The 16,624-nt window shown below is 44.2% G+C and overlaps 4 protein-coding genes across 5 annotated transcripts; 2 read left to right on the forward strand and 2 right to left on the reverse strand.

Moving 5' to 3' along the window:
- The first annotated feature begins 157 nt into the window (after positions 1 to 157).
- On the forward strand, positions 158 to 3,156 carry LOC147208078 (uncharacterized). The gene is made up of 2 exons (XM_086107900.1): positions 158 to 661; positions 1,041 to 3,156. Exons 1-2 carry the CDS (start codon positions 469 to 471, stop codon positions 1,955 to 1,957), a joined length of 1,110 nt encoding a protein of 369 aa, XP_085964026.1. The 5' UTR covers positions 158 to 468; the 3' UTR covers positions 1,958 to 3,156.
- Positions 3,157 to 6,628: 3,472 nt separating this feature from the next.
- Positions 6,629 to 8,891, reverse strand: LOC147208079 (uncharacterized). Its single transcript, XM_086107911.1, has 2 exons — positions 8,406 to 8,891; positions 6,629 to 7,966 (listed from the first exon to the last, which is right to left on the reverse strand). Exons 1-2 carry the CDS (start codon positions 8,527 to 8,529, stop codon positions 7,023 to 7,025), a joined length of 1,068 nt encoding a protein of 355 aa, XP_085964037.1. The 5' UTR covers positions 8,530 to 8,891; the 3' UTR covers positions 6,629 to 7,022.
- Positions 8,892 to 9,015: 124 nt separating this feature from the next.
- On the reverse strand, positions 9,016 to 12,128 carry LOC147208080 (uncharacterized). The gene is made up of 2 exons (XM_086107891.1): positions 11,714 to 12,128; positions 9,016 to 10,713 (listed from the first exon to the last, which is right to left on the reverse strand). The coding sequence occupies exons 1-2, from the start codon at positions 11,835 to 11,837 to the stop codon at positions 9,572 to 9,574; spliced, it is 1,266 nt and encodes a 421-aa protein (XP_085964017.1). The 5' UTR covers positions 11,838 to 12,128; the 3' UTR covers positions 9,016 to 9,571.
- LOC147208081 (uncharacterized) lies at positions 10,600 to 15,387 on the forward strand. 2 transcript variants are annotated; one of them, XM_086107883.1, is made up of 2 exons: positions 10,600 to 10,737; positions 13,557 to 15,387. In XM_086107883.1, the coding sequence occupies exon 2, from the start codon at positions 13,640 to 13,642 to the stop codon at positions 14,831 to 14,833; it is 1,194 nt and encodes a 397-aa protein (XP_085964009.1). In that variant the 5' UTR covers positions 10,600 to 10,737; positions 13,557 to 13,639; the 3' UTR covers positions 14,834 to 15,387. The 2 variants fall into 2 exon arrangements, with proteins under 2 accessions (XP_085964009.1, XP_085964008.1); XM_086107882.1 differs by lacking the exon at positions 10,600 to 10,737 and adding an exon at positions 12,449 to 12,861.
- Positions 15,388 to 16,624: the final 1,237 nt, after the last annotated feature.

Consider the following 16,624-nt stretch of genomic DNA (forward strand, 5'->3'; position numbering starts at 1 on the left):
GCTTGGGTTGCATTAGAAAGAAAAAGTATCAGAGCGTTTTCTGCAATTCAATGCATTCGTAACGTTTTCCTGGTTCCAAGTGTTCTTTTGATATCAGTCGCGTTTTGTGGACAGTGGCGATTTAAAACTAGTTTGTCCAAACGGAGCTGCCGTTCAACTACCTCTGCAGCTCTCCCCATAATTTATGGAACTAAACGCGCCTCACAAAATAATTATCTCTCCAATTAGTACTGCACACACCGAAACCTCGATGCAGTACGCACATTGGTACTTCACTTCAAGTAATACATCTTAAAAAAGATCAGACCCGGATAAACTTGCCTCGCGTGGCCTCAAGCCACATTGAACCTTCTCTGTTGACTTTAGCTGATTTTAGCATAGCTTGCTAGCCGCAAACCGACGCTTTCGCTCACGAAACATCGCGAAGCAGAAATCAAGTGTGAATGTAAATCGTGATTGACTGCGAAAATGTGTAAAGTGGAAATGCTCAGAGCGTTGCTGAATGCCCGACTCAGTGCGGCGGTGGAAGAAATATTTGCTGTGTTTGAAAGGACGATAGCAGAGTACGAGGCGGAACTTTGTCGAACCAAAGAGGAGAACGAGCGACAACGGCGACTACTAGACGCTGTTTTTATGCCTCACGCTGATCCGCACAGACCAGGTTTGTTTTCTTTTCCCAATGAAACCGTTGAAGCCCAACATCCTCGCACTGTGTTACGTCACACAAATCCCCAGGTCCACGTACGAGTTTTCTCTTTGTAGTGGGTAATCTTTGTTTATAATTGAATTGACACAATTCATTAAAAAAAAGTTAAACTTGAACAAAATATAGTTCAGGTTTAGGTTGTAGAAGACGGTTCACCTCCCATCTGAGCAAGATAGCTTGTCAGACAAGAGCGTTCTCGTTCTCTCTCACCTGAAAACTTTACCTTACGTGATCTGCCCCTGATTTCTGAGCATGGGATTGGATCAGAACAATCTTGACTGAGCAAAGCTGCATGTTAGCACACCATGCGTGTTTGTCCTCTTGTTTCCTGCAGGTGCCAGTGAAGAATATGTTCCACCTGAACCGCAAGTGCCAGAGTCTCCTCGTGATAAACAGGAAAATATGCCAGCACTTCTTCTTGTTAAAGAAGAAGAGAATCCGGAGATGCTCCACGTTAAAGAGGAAGAGGAGGAGGCCGATATCTTCAAGTTCCCATTTCCCGGCATCCCTTTGAAGAGTGAAAATGAAGGCGCAGGTCGGCGTGGGGAGGCCAGACGGGCTGAGCCTCCGACCAGCAGCTCAAGTCAACGCGTGGCAGTAGAAGGTGCTGGAGACCGCCGTGGAGGATCACAGGCAGAGAGCCTGTTAGCTCCACTATCAGACAGCGACGAAATAACGTCACAGTCTTCTGGCACTGATGCTGACGATGAACACTCCAAAGGTGATAGGACAGGTCACACTGACAACAAGCGTGTGAAATGTTCTCAATGCGACAATACTTTTTTCAACAAGTCCTCACTGAAAAGACACATTACCACTCACACCGGAGAAAAACCTTTTGCATGTTCCGTTTGTGGGAAAAGGTTCCGGATAAAGGGAGATTTAAGAATACACACAAGAATACACACTGGAGAGAGACCTTTTGCCTGTTCCATTTGTGGCAAAGGCTTCACTCAGAAAGGACATTTAAGATCACACATTAGAACACACACCGGAGAGAAACCTTTTGCCTGTTCATTCTGCAACTTAAGTTTCAGTCAACGTTCGTCATTAGTCCCACACATGAGAACGCACACTGGGGAAAAACCTTACTCCTGCTCAGTGTGTGGTAAAAGTTTCTCTCTCCATGTCAATTTGGTCAGACACAGAAGAACACACGCTGGCGAGAAAGTATTTAGTTGCAGCATGTGTGAAGAACATTTCTCGAGCGAGTCGGAGAGGAACAAACACGCGTGTGCTGACGAGAAGTGATGAATTCATCACAAAATCTCGAATTTTCATCTTTGTTTTAATTGAGTGCCATTAGTAATGGTCTGTTTGAACAATATTGACAAGATTATGGTCTGGTTAACAGAAGAGAAATGAGACAAAAGAACCCCCCTTCAATGGTTTGTTGCCCAAATATATTACTTATACTCATTTTCATCGCGCAAGGTCAATTCAACTTGGACTCTTCTATATATTTGGTGTTTCACACGGCACGGAGAATCACAGCCCACGCCTGCAGCCATGCAAGGAGAGATGGCGCCGTGAAAGGTGCGCGCAAGTCCTCCATCTATTGAGCCCGGCAAAGAAAGGACACAGTCTACCATCTGTCCAGCAGCCAGTTGTATTTTTAGATGTTTTGGAGCGGGGGTTTCCCCGCATTGGGACTCACAGCCATGCTGATGCGACTCCAAAGTCCACGTCCTCTCAGAGGAGCGACTGCCCTCAACTACATTGTGACTCACCTTTCACACCCACAGATTTTGATGCCATCCTTTCTCATTTGTTTATTTTTTGGTTTGTTTTTACAGTGCTGTGTATTGTCCAAAGGCGGCCCGGTAGTCCAGTGGTTAGCACATCGACTTCACAGTGCAGAGGTACCGGGTTCGATTCCAGCTCCGGCCTCCCTGTGTGGAGTTTGCATGTTCTCCCCGGGCTTGCGTGGGTTTTCTCCGGGTACTCCGGTTTCCTCCCACGTTCCAAAAACATGCATGGCAGGCTGATTAGACATTCTAAATTGTCCCTAGGTGTGAGTGTGGGCGTGCGTGGTTGTTTGTCTCTGTGTGCCCTGCGATTGGCTGGCAACCAATTCAGGGTGTCTCCCGCCTACTGCCTGAAGTCAGCTGGGATAGGCTCCAGCACCCCCCCCCCCCCCCCCCCCCCGCGACCCTAGTGAGGATAAAGCGGTTCGGAAGATGAATGAATGAAATTGTCCAGGCAAGTCTGAATTGAGAGTGTCTTTCCTTCAGTGCAGTAGTGGTTTGTGCCAAAACATGCGGGTCAGCCCTGACATATATTGGATGGAAATGCAGTGTACTTATGACAAAGAAGCACAGGCGAAAGGGACTGGACGTGCCTCGAAGTAATGTACTCTATGGTTTCGCTGAAGATTTTGGTGTATATGATGTTTCAATCTTATCTTTTTTCTGTGATACTGCTTTGTGTGTATTAAATTTCATTTGTGAAGGTTGCTAATTACCATAACGTCAATATTATAGTTTCTGTTGCCATTGTATGTTAACACTAGACAAGCGGACGTTGTGAGACTAGTTTGGGTGAACATTTTGGTGCTTAAATGTTTAAACGGCACGGCCAAGATGGCCGTCTGTGCTCCAGTGTGTTCGGCGACGCTCCTGCCATTTCGGGTTTTTTTTACTTTTCGCAATGCTTGTTACCTCCCTAACAGCGTCTCGGTTGGTTTATGATCGCCGATCGTTATTGATTCAACAACACGTCGGAGATTCGGCCGCGTTTTGGCAAGACGGTGGTGAAAAGACGCTACCTCTGTTCTTGGCTAACCTGCCGGCTAATCTCTTCCGCGTTCCACAAGGATCGCGTTGTTAAACGCCCGGTCGCTGACGAACAAGACCCATATTCTGAGGGAGTTTTTCCTGTGTCTGACGGAGACTTGGGCAGGTACTGGTGAGTACAACGCTTTGCTTGAATTGTTGCCACCTGACTGTGGTTTCCTGATACCCCGAGGACATCAGGCCGTGGTGGAGGAACGGTGAGTATCTTTAAGAACAATTTCAAACGTAAACGGTGCACATTCACCACATCGGCCACCAGCTTTGAAGCAACCTTCTTTGAAGTCGGTCGTGTTTTCCCGGTGCTCTGTGCTGTCATTTACCGTCCTAAATACAACAAAGACTTTTTAAGCAACTTTTCAACCTTTCTTACGGAAATCAGGCTGAGATATGATCATATCCTCCTAATGGGGGATTTTAATATCCATGTGTGCTGTCCGGAAAAACCACTAGCAAAAGACTTCTTAAGACTAAATCGACTCTTTTAATTTCGTGCAGTATGTGACCTGCCCGACACATGAACAAGGTCATATTTTAGACCTTATCCTTGCTTATGGTCTACCGGTGTTAAATCTGGAAGTCCTTGAAAATGGGATTTCTGATCACATGGCAGTTTTATTTGACGTAGTCTTATCCCATGCTGCTGTGAAATCTGCCGCTCCTAGTTGTAAACGCCGAATTTTTAACCCTCGCACTGCTAGTCGTTTCTCTGATGCCTTTAATAACCTTTGCGTACCCTCGTCTACCACAGAGGAACTCACCTCTTGGTTCAAATCATCATGCCGTGCCATCCTGGATTTGGTGGCTCCTTCAAAAACTGTGCTCCCAAAACCTAAACCCGAGCCATGGTTTAACGACATTACCCGCGCAGCTAGGCAGGGGTGTCGCAAAGCCGAACGCAAGTGGAAAAAAGACAAATTGCATGTCTCTTATCAAATTTGGAAAGACTGCTGGCGTAACTACCAGCTCACAGTAAAAGAGGCCAAAAGAGAATATCTGTCGGACCTTATTCAAGCTAACTGTCACAACCCACGCGCACTATTTAAAACGATAGATTCTGTACTCAAACCCCCTCTGCCTACTTACTCGGATTCTTCACCCGAGATGTGCAACAGATTCCTTCAATTTTTCAATGATAAGGTCTCTACAGCTAGGACTCCGGTCTCAAATACCTCATCTGACCCCTCTGTCCATGTTCCATGTTCAGCTGTGCTAAATTCTTTTGAAACTGTGTCCTTGACGCTTTTGGTGGATGTAGTTCGCCAGACGAAGCCATCTGGCTCCCCCTGCGACTCTCTTCCCCCGCACTTCTTTCAGGAGGTTCTCCCGAGTGTTGGCGCATCGGTCTTGGATATCATCAACAGCAGCCTCTCTTCTGGTATAGTTCACCAACAGTTTAAACATGCTGTGGTCCAACCCTTGATCAAGAAACCTGGTCTTGATCCAGATGTGCTGTCAAGTTTCAGGCCCATTTCCAAACTGCCTTTCATTTCCAAAATTCTGGAAAAAGTGGTGCACATGCAGTTGAAATTTTTCTTGGATGAACATAACATCTTGGAGGTCTTCCAGTCAGGTTTCAAGACGATGCATAGCACAGAGTCAGCCCCGTTACGCGTTTCTAATGACATCCTCCTGGCAAATGACGCTGGAGACCACGTGTGTCTAGTTTTATTGGACTTAACTGCAGCACTTGATACAGTGGATCACAGTATTCTGCTGACTCGTTTGCAGCACTTGGTGGGCATTAGCGGCAGTGCTCTTGAGTGGTTTAGGTCCCATTTCGCTGACGGAACCTTTTGTGTCAGCCTTGGCTGCTCTGAGTCACGCACTGCTCCCCTGTCACGTGGTGTTCCACAGGGCTCAATTCTGGGGCCTCTGCTGTTCTCGCTGTATCTGCTCCCATTGGGTTCCATTTTAAGGAAACATGGTATTTCCTTCCACTGCTATGCAGATGACTGCCAGATCTATGTCCCACTGAGCAAGAAAGACACCTTCTCATTAGGGCCACTCCTATCCTGTCTGGAATAAATCAAAACCTGGATGGCACAAAATTTCTTGAAATTCAATGAAAAGAAGACAGAGGTGATATTGTTTGGTCCTAGTGGCCCTTATACGTCCCATCCTGTATACTTGGGCCCCCTGTCTCCTTATCTTAAGTCAACAGTCTCAAACTTGGGCCTTAAACTGGACAGTGATTTCAAACTTGATCGGCAAATTGGTGCCGTTGTTAAATCCAGCTTCTTTCACCTTAGACAGCTGGCCAAAATAAAAAATCTCCTCTCACATGAACACTTTGAGACAGTAATTCATGCCTTTGTCACATCCCGGCTCGATTACTGCAATGCCCTTTACTTTGGAGTCAGACAGTCCTCCATTAAGCGCCTTCAGCTGGTCCAGAATGCCGCTGCTCACCTCTTGACTGGTACTTGTAAGAGGGAGCACATAACTCCTACTCTGGCATCCCTTCACTGGCTCCCAATACATTTTAGAGTTATTTTCAAGATCCTCTTATTTGTTTTCAAATCTCTGAATAATCTCGCACCACCTTACCTCTCTGAGCTCATCCGCCACTACACACCTGCCCGGCGCCTCAGGTCTGTGGACCAGACATTATTAGAAGTACCAAGAACTAAACTGAGGCTCAGAGGGGATCGAGCCTTTTCTGTTGCTGGTCCCTCTCTCTGGAATGACCTCCCACTGAACATTCGGCAAGCCTCCTCGCTGCCCATCTTCAAAACCCTCCTCAAAACTCACTTGTATTCTTTGGCATTCGACTCAGCATGACTTAAATTTGATCTTGGTTTTACTGTTTGTTGCTTTCTACCGCCTTTATTACCGATTTGTCTTACTGTTTATTGTGCATGTTAAATTGCTCCATGTACAGCACTTTGTATGCAGCGATGGCTATTTGAAAGTGCTCTATAAATACAGTTGACTTGACTTGACTTAAATATTCACTGTTAACTATCATGTGTCAGTTTTACAATAAACTTCAACTGGGAGTGACGACTCAACAGCTTGATGCAAATGTGGTGTGCCTCTTACGCAGGGATGTGCATGTACATAGACACTACCATATGTGTTTCCGTACATTGTATGCATTGTATTTTGAAAAAAAAACACATTATAGACGTTAGATGAACTTGTATTTTATTCAGAATCGCATAACCCAGTGAACCCTCTGAATAATTTCCACACCTTTCAACAAATCTAACTGCCAACAAGTGCCACAAGATGGCAGCAAAGTAATACTGTTGCATGAATGAAGTCCCTCCTTTTGGTAGACAAAGACATGGCCGTAAGGAACGTTTTCCTTGCTTTGGCCTAAGCCTAAAACAACAACTGGGTGCATTAAAAATAATAACAGAGGATAGGCTGCATTTTTAAAGACATGAATAGGCGAACGCTGAACGGAGAGCGAGCAGGGGTTCACCACACACTTTTCCATTTCACCATAAAAACTCAAAACCTTTTAATTAAACCTTTTAATCTTTCTTCACAGTTTTACTGAAAGTGCTGCAGCTTTATTGACTGCTGCTTGTCCGACCGGCACACTTATGTTTGTTCATCTGGTACTTATAAGAGAACTGTTCATCACACACACTGCAATGGAATGGCTTCTCCCCAGTGTGCATTCTCCTGTGTGTTGTCAAATTGCGACTTTGGGCGAATCTTTTGCCACAAACTGAGCAGGAATAGGGCTTCTCTCCAGTGTGCGTTCTCGTGTGCAGCACCAATCCTGAACGTTCACTGAAATGTAAATTGCAGACCGAACAAGCAAAAGGTTTCTCTCCTGTGTGCGTTCTTGTGTGTATGTTCAAATGTGCCTTACGAGCAAATCTTTTAGTGCATAGTGAGCAGGCAAAAGGTTTCTCGCCAGTGTGCGTTCGCATGTGAACGTTCAAGGGTCCCTTGCGTGCAAATCTTTTTGCACAAACAAGACAGGCAAAAGGTTTCTCTCCAGTGTGCGTTCTTGCGTGTGTAATTAAATTGCAACGCCTTCGGAAACTTAAGCGGCAGACTGAGCAGGCAAAAGGCTTACCCTCCGCCTTCTGAGCAAATCTTTTACCATCGTCTGAAGAACTTAATTGATTCTCTCCATCGTGCGTTCTCGTGTGTCTTTTTAGTGACGATTTCTTGGAAAATGTTTTGTCGCACTGAGAACATGTCACCCATTGTATGTCAGCGTGACATGTCACATCAGTGTCAGAAGAGTGTGACGTTGTGTCGTCACTATCTGATAGTGGAGCGAAGAGGCTGTCTCCTGGGGATCCCCCACATTGGTCTTCATCGCGCTCTTTTCCGTCCTCATCTTCAATCTTCGCAATGACGCAAGTCAATGGCAACTCGGTGATATCAGACTCCTCCTCTTCCAATTTGACGTGGGGAGGCTCCGGCTCCGGCTCCCGCTGCTCCACCCTGGAGCGCCACTCCTGTTGTTCTAAACGAAGCTCTCCTTCATTGACGTCTGCGGGTCACGAGAAGACAAACGCACATGGCAAAATTTAGAGAGGCCAGTGAGCACGCCCGCCGTTGTAGTCTAAATTGCCGGAGAGGTGATTTTGTCAAGTCAAGCTTTCGATGTCCGGGAATCACACTCGAAGTTCCGTTTAGAGCTATTTCAGCAATTCGGTCGCTCAAAGTTCAACGCTAGCAATTTTCGGGATGGTAAACAGTTTATGCGTTATTCATCGTATCGTGACATCAAAGTGGGTTCTCAGGCGTCCACAATAATCACGAGGGCACACCATCGGAGCTCCAAAGTACAGTGTCGAACCATGTTTTGTTTAAATACTTAATGCAAATAACGCTATTAAATGTACGTCAACAATTCTTAGACGACGTTCCAGATAAAATGAGGAAAAAAAAGACAATCGTTTAAAATGCAAAGTAAGCGGTGAACAAACCCGCGGTGTGCAACACGTCTGGAAGCTCGCTGAGCCCGGCGTCCCTTTGACGCTGTGGCTCGATCTTCTTTTCTGGTCGACAAGGTTCCTCCTCGTACTCATCTTTCACGCGTTTTGCACACATTGTCACACAACAAGCACAACACTTGACACTCCCACTTGAACTCTGCTCCGCGATGCGTTGATTGCAAACGCGTCTCTTCGTTAGCGGCTATCAAGCTAGGCCGTAAACTAAGCAAGCTCGGGAATTTCCAACCGCCCCCTAACGAGTTTTCCCGAACATGAAGATCTGATAACTGATCCTTAGTCCGGAGAGGTCATGACGGGACGTACTGTGTCAAGGCTTTGCTACGTTCAGTACTTATTTAGGAAGATTTATTCCGTCAAGCTCATATGGTTAGGTTAGTCAAACTGAAGCAAAGCTGAGGCGGAAGTAGTACGGCAGATCCATTTGTTCAAACTGCATTCTACCACCAAATCGGCAAAAGCGGCGAGCTAAATTAGCTGAGAAATAGTGCACGGTGATGTCCAAAAGCTTTTATTCGCAGGATGAAAACAGTTTCAGTTCAACCGAATTAAGAAAGAAAAACAGTTGTGATGACACACACCCCCCCCCCCCCCCAAAAAAAGACAAGGCAGTTTTAAGTCAACAGTGCATCCTGCAGGTGTGGAGGTGTCATTTCAACTTTGGTCTACTGTGTTTCCTCTTGTGAGAGTTTGTATGTTCTCGATGTTCCTGTGTGGGTTTTCTCCGGAACTCCGGGCTCCTGGAACACTCTGAATTGTCCTTGTGTCTGATGGCAGTGCAAATGGTTGTTTGTCGACGTGTGTGATGCGATTTGCTGGTAACTAGTTGAGGGGGTAGCCCGCCTACTGCCCGAAGACGGCTGGGAGAGGCTGCAACCCACCCCTGACCCTCGTGACGATAAGCAGATCAGGTTATGGATGGATGCAACCTCCAAAATTGTATTACTATTGAAGATTACAGATCAAGCGAGTGAGTGGACACACTAAAAGATGGAAAATGATATTCATTCATGCCTGTGAGGAATGTTTGTCAACAGTAAAAAGACATAACTATCTCACAAATGACTTCACAAAAATTAATCTTGCATTTGATTCGGGATAACCTGTCCACTTTGTTTCATCACAGTTTCTCCCAGGCTTCAGTGGCCGCTGCTCTTCTCACCAGCACACTTGTGTCTCTTCACCTGATCCTTACGAGAGAACGTTCTCTCACACACGCTACAACCGAACGGCTTCTCGCCAGTGTGTATTCTTGTGTGTGATGTCAAGTGCACTCTTTGAGTGAATCTTTTACCACACACCGAGCAGCAAAAGTGCTTCTCTCCAGTGTGCATTCTCTTGTGCTCAGTCAATCCAGACCGATCGCTGAAACTTAAGTTGCACACTGAGCAGGCGACCGGGTTGCCTCCACTGTGGAGTCTTGCGTGTCTTACTAAACTCGTCTTAGCGGAGAATCTCTTCCCACAAACTAAGCAGGAAAAGGGTTTTTCTCCAGAGTGTGTTCTCATGTGTTTGGCCAATTTTGAGCGCTCACTGAAACTGAAGGTGCAGATGGAGCAGGCAAAAGGTTTTTCACCCGTGTGTATGCTGGTGTGCGTTCTTAAATGCCCCTTGATAGAGAACCTTTTGCCACAAACCAAGCAGGCAAAGGGCCTCTCTCCAGTGTGTGTCCTGGTGTGCCTTCTTAAATGACCCTTGATGGAGAAGCTTTTCCCGCACACCGAGCAGGTAAACGGTTTCTCCCCAGTGTGTATTCTCATGTGAGTTGTTAAACCACTCTTTTGAGTTACTCTCAGACCACACACTGAGCAGGAAAATGGTTTTTCCCCATTGTGTATTCTTGTGTGCACGTTCAAATTTCCCTTATTCGTAAATCTTTTACCGCAATCGGAACAGGTGAAAGGTTTCTCTCCTTGATGACTCCTCAGGTGAACCTTCAAATTCCACTTTGAACTAAAGGTTTTCCCACACTGCATGCATTTCACATGCTTCTTGTCCATGTGACATGTCTTATCACCTTGAGAATCTTCTTCATCATCATCATCATCAGTGTCAGGGGAGAGTGACGTCATGTCGTCAATTTCTGATAGTGGAGCTAAGAGGCTGTCTGCTTGTGGCCCTTCACAGTTGTCTCTGTCACCTTCTTCGTCGTAATCATCATCTTCACTCTTCACAATGACAGTCAATGGAAACTTGGTGATCTCAGCCTCCTCCTCTTCCTCTTTCACATTAAGGGGCTCTACCTCCTGCATGTCAAGATGAAGAGCTCCTTCAGTGGCGTCTGCAGGACACAAGAAAACACAAAGTAACGTCAAAGTTTGCTCTGTCAAGTCCCATGTGGTGACCTCAATGTTGTGTATTATTCATACATGTTTTTGGCAATGTTTATCAGGAACATTTACAATGATAAGGGTCAAGTAGAGCAGCTCTGACTGTAAGCACAAAAAAAAAATCATCTGTTGTTCGGATGACAAACGCCACCACAAGCAATGGGAAAAATCCAAGGTCATCCACTTGGATTCTCAAGGCTCCACCTAATCACGAGGGCACATCATCAGAACTATTGTACAGATTCAGGATGTTAACATGGTCATAGTAAATGTAAATTGAGTTTCAATTTATGCCAGTGATTCATCGCAAATATACAAGAGAATCCCCCCACCGATCCCAAAAAGCTGCAAATGTCAATTGAGTTTGGTAACGCCATTGGGAACTCCTTTGCATCATGGGATGCATGCTAACTGAGGCTGTGGCAGATGACATATTTTAACTCTGATAGTTGATGGCACCCGTAACCCAACCGAGTGTGAAAACAGATAAATTACCTGTACTTTTCAGAATGATTATCTCATACCCTTCTCTGTACTCAGTATACAGAGATTTGATGAAGACAGTCTAAAACGCTTCAAGAAAAAAACAAAAAAACAAGATTAACTTCAAAAGTATCCGTAATACTGGTTTTGATTTGAATATTTTCAGATAGTGGAAGTGGCCATTAGTACAGATGTCCACACATATTTGCTAATGTTTAATCGCAATTTTTGGACATAATGTCATGTGGTGTTAAGCGTTAGACTGTCCCGATTTTGAGATGACCTTTATGAGGATAAGCGGCTTGGAAAATGAATGAATGAAAAAAAAAACGAGTGTATTGTGTTGGGAGTCACCCCTTGTGATATAATTCAACGCACAAATGAGGCTTTACTTCGATTGAAGTTACACTAAAACGTTTAAATATATAAAATCGCAACTAAATAAGTGAGATGAGGAAGTGAACAAACCTGCTTTGTGTAATAAAACTTGAGGCTTCTTGAAAACAGCGTCCAGTCGATGACGTCGCTCGTTCTTCTCTTTTATCCCAGAAAGTTCCTCTCTGAATTCGTCTTTTGCACTTTTTGCACACATTTACACTCGATATTCACAACACTTTACACTACTTAGCGACGTGTGGAAAACAAACGCCTCTTTGTTAGCGGCTAACAAGCTAAGCTAAAAAGAATGCTGAAGAAGCTTTAACATGCAGCCAAACGAATTTACCCAGACACAAACAATCCATCAGTGATTTTTGAGTCTAGTAAAGTAGTGATGGGTCGTAATGTGTCGAGTTGTTCTTCCTGGATTACAGGAATGACACTTAACAGCGTGTAGTCACCGGGAAGAGGCTGCAAAGGTTTCCGAGGAAAAATCGCGACATCCAGGAAGTGATTTTTTGTGTGATTGGCTCACATCAAATGACATCACGGAATCGTCCAAGAACCCCGGGAATGTTTCTGAACAATTTTCAAGATTAACTGGATTCGATATTTTTAATAATCGAGATTCCATTTGGAATTGCATTACGAATTATATTTTCTCGAAGACTGGTGGACTAAAGTTATAAATTATAACATCGAAAAAAAAATCCCTGTTCGACTGTCAAATTCCATAAATCGGCACTACTAGCTTTGCTAGTAATTTACAAGTACAAGTACCCTGCCACGTAATTTGTCCAAGTAAGTTTGCCGTACTACTTTCTATTGAGACACCCTTCCGCATCCAGGTCTTTACGATGCCACATAAGCTTTACTAATAATTTTCCAAAATTAGTAGCGAACGCACTGCGGGGTTGACACGTGAAGTCCATCACTATTTTACTGGACTAAAACATTATTATTTCGATATCTGTTTCTGGGCAAATTAATTTTGTTGCGCGTTAAAGCTTCGCGGCCTAGCCTAGCTTATTTTAGCTAAGATGCTCGCTGCAAACAAAACGCAGCCCTTGTGCACAACACGTCGCTCAGCAGAACGTGTTGTGATTGTCGTGTGAAAATGTGCGCAAAACGTGTGAAAGAAGAAGCGTACGAGGAGGAATTTAATCTGTCAAAAGAAATCGATAGACAAAGATGGGACACTGTTTTCAAGGGGACTCATCCTGTCTTACACGGAGCAGGTTGGTGCTCTCATTTTCACTTGTTTCGTCAGTACTTTGTAGAGGTGGTCCAGGGAGTAAGTCACATGTGCAAGTACTTTCTTCGAATATTTGTTTTCAGTTGCAATGAACGACATACGTAGACACAAATATATATTTGTCCACATTTAATAAAAGGCAAATGTTCTATAGAATGCCAAAAAATGGCAACAAATTCCAAAGTAAATTCAAAGTTTCAAACTTCCCTGCCCCCCTTGTAGAGTTTCTTTAATCATTAGACGATATCCAATGACCAGCAATAATTGTTTTGTAAACAGCACCCATGGGGATGTGGGGAAGGGGGGGGGGGGGTTGCAAAAACATTTTAATGCAAAATCATTTTTTAAAATTCCATCATTTGATTAATCAGTGAAATAATCGATGGAATAATCTATTCTGAAAAAAATATTTCCAGTAGGGTTACTGATAACCACGTGGAACATCATTGCCTGTGCGATGTGTGAGTGGCAGTCTCTTTCGTAGCCGTCACGTGTATGGATTGTCTGTGTGTCGAGAGATTTGCAGAACTGCTAACTGCTGCAACACCCAATTGTCTGAGGATCAGGGAAGGATATCCTAAACATTGCTAATCCTTAAAAGATGATACGCGACGACATAGTCACAACATGAGAAAAGCTGAAATTAACCAAACCATGTGTGTTTGCCTTGTTTTGCAGACATCAGTAAATATCTTGAGCAGCAGCGGGGCCCCCAAATCAAAGAGGAGTTGCCGAATCTATCTCACGGGAGAGCGGGAGGGATGCCAGAGGGCCGCCACGTTAAAGAAGAAGAGCAGGAGGATGAAATCACAGAATTTCCGTTGACTGGTGTCACTGTGAAGAGTGAAGGAGGTGATGGAAACCAGCGTGAAGGACCACAATCAAATGGCCTCTTAGCTTCACCAACAGAAGGTGACGACGTCATGGCGCACCCTTGTAAAGATGAGGGACACTCGAAAGGTGGAATGACTCATCACACGGAAAAGAAATTCCTCAAATGTTCCGACTGCGGCAAAATGTTTTCCAACAAGTTCTCATTGACGAGACACACAAAAAAACACACTGGGGAGAAACCTTTTGTCTGCTCAGTTTGTGGTGAAAGGTTCTCCTTAAAGGCAGGTTTAACGACACACACAAGGAGCAGGCACAATGGGGAAAAGAGTTTTTCTTGCTTAGTATGCACTAAGAGATTCTTTTTGAAGAGTGGCTTGACAAGGCACACGAGAACGCACACTGGAGAAAAACCTTTCGCTTGCTTCCTTTGTGGTAAAAGGTTCTCCTTAAAGGCAAACTTAACAACTCACACAAGAAGCAGACACAATGGAGAAAAACCCTTTGCTTGCTTAGTTTGTGGCAAAAGATTCTTTTTGAAGACCGGTTTAGCGACTCACCTCAGGACACACACCGGGGAGAAACCGTTTGTATGCGCAGTTTGTGGAAGAACATTCAGCCAAAATGGAGATTTAAACATACACACAAGAACACACACGGGAGAAAAACCTTTTACCTGCTCAGTTTGCGGGGAAAGTTTCTCTTTGAAGGCAAATTTAGCAACACACACAAGAAGGCACAATGGGGAAAAACCTTTTGCCTGCTCAGTTTGTGGCAAAAGATATGTTGGCAGAGGAGAGTTAATAATACACATGAGGACACACACAAGAGAAAAGTCTTTTGCCTGCTCCGTTTGTGGTAAAAGATTCTCCAAAAAGGCAAGTTTAACAATGCACACAAGGACGCACACTGGGGAGAAACCTTGCACCTGCGCAGTTTGCAACGCCAGTTTCAGTGCGCGGTCAAATTTGACTCAACACATGAAAACGCACACTGGGGAGAAGCCCTATTCCTGCTTAGTTTGTGACAGAAGATTCTCTCGAAGCTCAGCTTTAAGAATGCACACAAGAAGACATGCAGAAGAAAGAGAAAAGTGCACCGGTGGGAAGAGCAGCAGTCAATAAAGCTGCGGAAGAAACGGAGGCTATGTTGGAATTGGGAATCATTGACTCGTGCTACCCCGCAGTCCCTATAAAGCGGATCCTCGGTCAACAAATGAACGCGGTAAACGACCAATTCAGTTCATGCTCAGAATTTTTTTTTAATTCATAAAATGCCGCATTGCACCCACTGTTTTTGGTTTTGTAAAAATGTTGCTAGTAGTGTTGTTTGGGTGGCTAATTGTGTCACCGTTGAAATAAAGGGACTCGTGTTCAAACGTGAGAAAAGCGTTTTCCTTACCTGCCGTTTGGTTTGTCAAACTACAATCTTTACTATTATAATCATCACACATTTAAATTGCTTTGAATTGATTTGGGGGATTACTGGTTGTTTTGGAAATGGAGAGCTACTTGGGTACTGTTGGTCAAGATAAGGATCTTATAATTCATGATATCACAATGTAGGAAACAGACAAGATACTACATCGCAATAGGCAACACTTGATTGCTATTTGTCTGATTGTTATGTTTGTTCTCTGATGTTAAACAAAGTGTGGAAACTATGCAATAAAATAAGAACTTTATAAAGGGTGCAAATAGTTTTTCATTCGCTGCTTCGTGAAAGGAAAGAAACGAGACGGGTACCGTATGTGAGTGATAAAAACGGGTTTTTAATTTTAGACAGAGCAATGCTTTGAAATCGCTTTCAGTTTGCTAAGAGATGCGCAGTGTGGGATTCGCCCACAGGGATCAAATCTTTTGAGTCTTCTTGTGACGCAGGCAGGTGACTAAGAGCTGACAACGTCAGTGACAATTGTGCTCGTGCCTGACGCGTCTTCACGGCGTCATCGAGTATCCATCATTTCGAATACTTCGAAATGATTGTCAACAGTGCAAAAGACAGGACATATTTGGTTGCGGTGTTCTCTCTGACATATTTACATATTTAGCTGGCCGAAATATCTAAAAGCCTTGTTCCAGAATCATATAATGCTTGCTAGATTAATAAATAATGTAATAGAAAGTTAATTCATGTATCTTAATAGGTATTATAAAATGGACGGTTCAAACCCAAACCCATAGCATGTATTTGTTGAACTCAGGGAAAGTATGAAAACAACTTCCCTGCAAGCCAATCCTTCTCAAACATTGGGGCTGACCCCCCCACCCCCCCTCCTCACGCTGGTGGGGCCTGTTGTGATGCTAGAGGCGGTGCGTGTGAACCCAGGGACCTTTTTCTTTGCCGTCCTAGAATAAAGTGTAATTGCACAGCCACTACAGTAGGTGGCAGTGATGCGCTCATTGTCGAACACGCACACGGAACAGAGCAGGATCCTGTCGTAAAATGCAGTGACCAACTAATACAGAGACACCATGGGAAAACATTTAACAATGATGAAAAGAAAAGTTTAATGTTAATAATGATACAAGGTTATGCAGAAGTGTCATTATGACATTTTTAAAGACAAATGATACTATTTATCATCACAATGGTGAATGTGGGTGCAGAACATTGTCTTCTTTTTGGTGGAAGCATAAGAGAAAATTGCTGAGAAGCAGGAGAAGAATTAAGAAATTGTTTCAAATTTACTTCTATCTATCTATGTATCTATCCAATCCAATCCAATCTATCCATCTAGCTAGCTCGCCAGCTAGCATGTTTGGCTCCTGTAATTTGGAATTGAATTGAAAACGGGTAACTAGTAACTGTTTGGGAAGACATTTTTAGAACTACGCTCCCAATCCTGATATTTCAGGTTGAGCCGAAAGTCTAATTTTCGGAAGTAGGCAGCTAATGTTATTTCGGAAGCGTTC

This window comes from Hippocampus guttulatus, chromosome 3, assembly GCF_054856545.1.
Source record: "Hippocampus guttulatus isolate MCC_2025c chromosome 3, RoL_Hgut_1.0, whole genome shotgun sequence".
Classification (NCBI taxonomy): Eukaryota; Metazoa; Chordata; class Actinopteri; order Syngnathiformes; family Syngnathidae; genus Hippocampus; species Hippocampus guttulatus.

Excerpts from the sequence above, each read along its gene's own strand:
- LOC147208078 (XM_086107900.1), top strand. The coding sequence starts at position 469 with ATGTGTAAAGTGGAAATGCTCAGAGCGTTGCTGAATGCCCGACTCAGT. Across the intron at positions 662-1,040 it reads CGCTGATCCGCACAGACCAG|GTGCCAGTGAAGAATATGTT; the intron begins GTTTGTTTTCTT and ends TGTTTCCTGCAG.
- LOC147208079 (XM_086107911.1), bottom strand. The coding sequence starts at position 8,529 with ATGTGTGCAAAACGCGTGAAAGATGAGTACGAGGAGGAACCTTGTCGA. Across the intron at positions 7,967-8,405 it reads AGACGTGTTGCACACCGCGG|ACGTCAATGAAGGAGAGCTT; the intron begins GTTTGTTCACCG and ends CGTGACCCGCAG.
- LOC147208080 (XM_086107891.1), bottom strand. The coding sequence starts at position 11,837 with ATGTGTGCAAAAAGTGCAAAAGACGAATTCAGAGAGGAACTTTCTGGG. Across the intron at positions 10,714-11,713 it reads AGTTTTATTACACAAAGCAG|ACGCCACTGAAGGAGCTCTT; the intron begins GTTTGTTCACTT and ends TGTGTCCTGCAG.
- LOC147208081 (XM_086107882.1), top strand. The coding sequence starts at position 12,741 with ATGTGCGCAAAACGTGTGAAAGAAGAAGCGTACGAGGAGGAATTTAAT. Across the intron at positions 12,862-13,556 it reads TCCTGTCTTACACGGAGCAG|ACATCAGTAAATATCTTGAG; the intron begins GTTGGTGCTCTC and ends CTTGTTTTGCAG.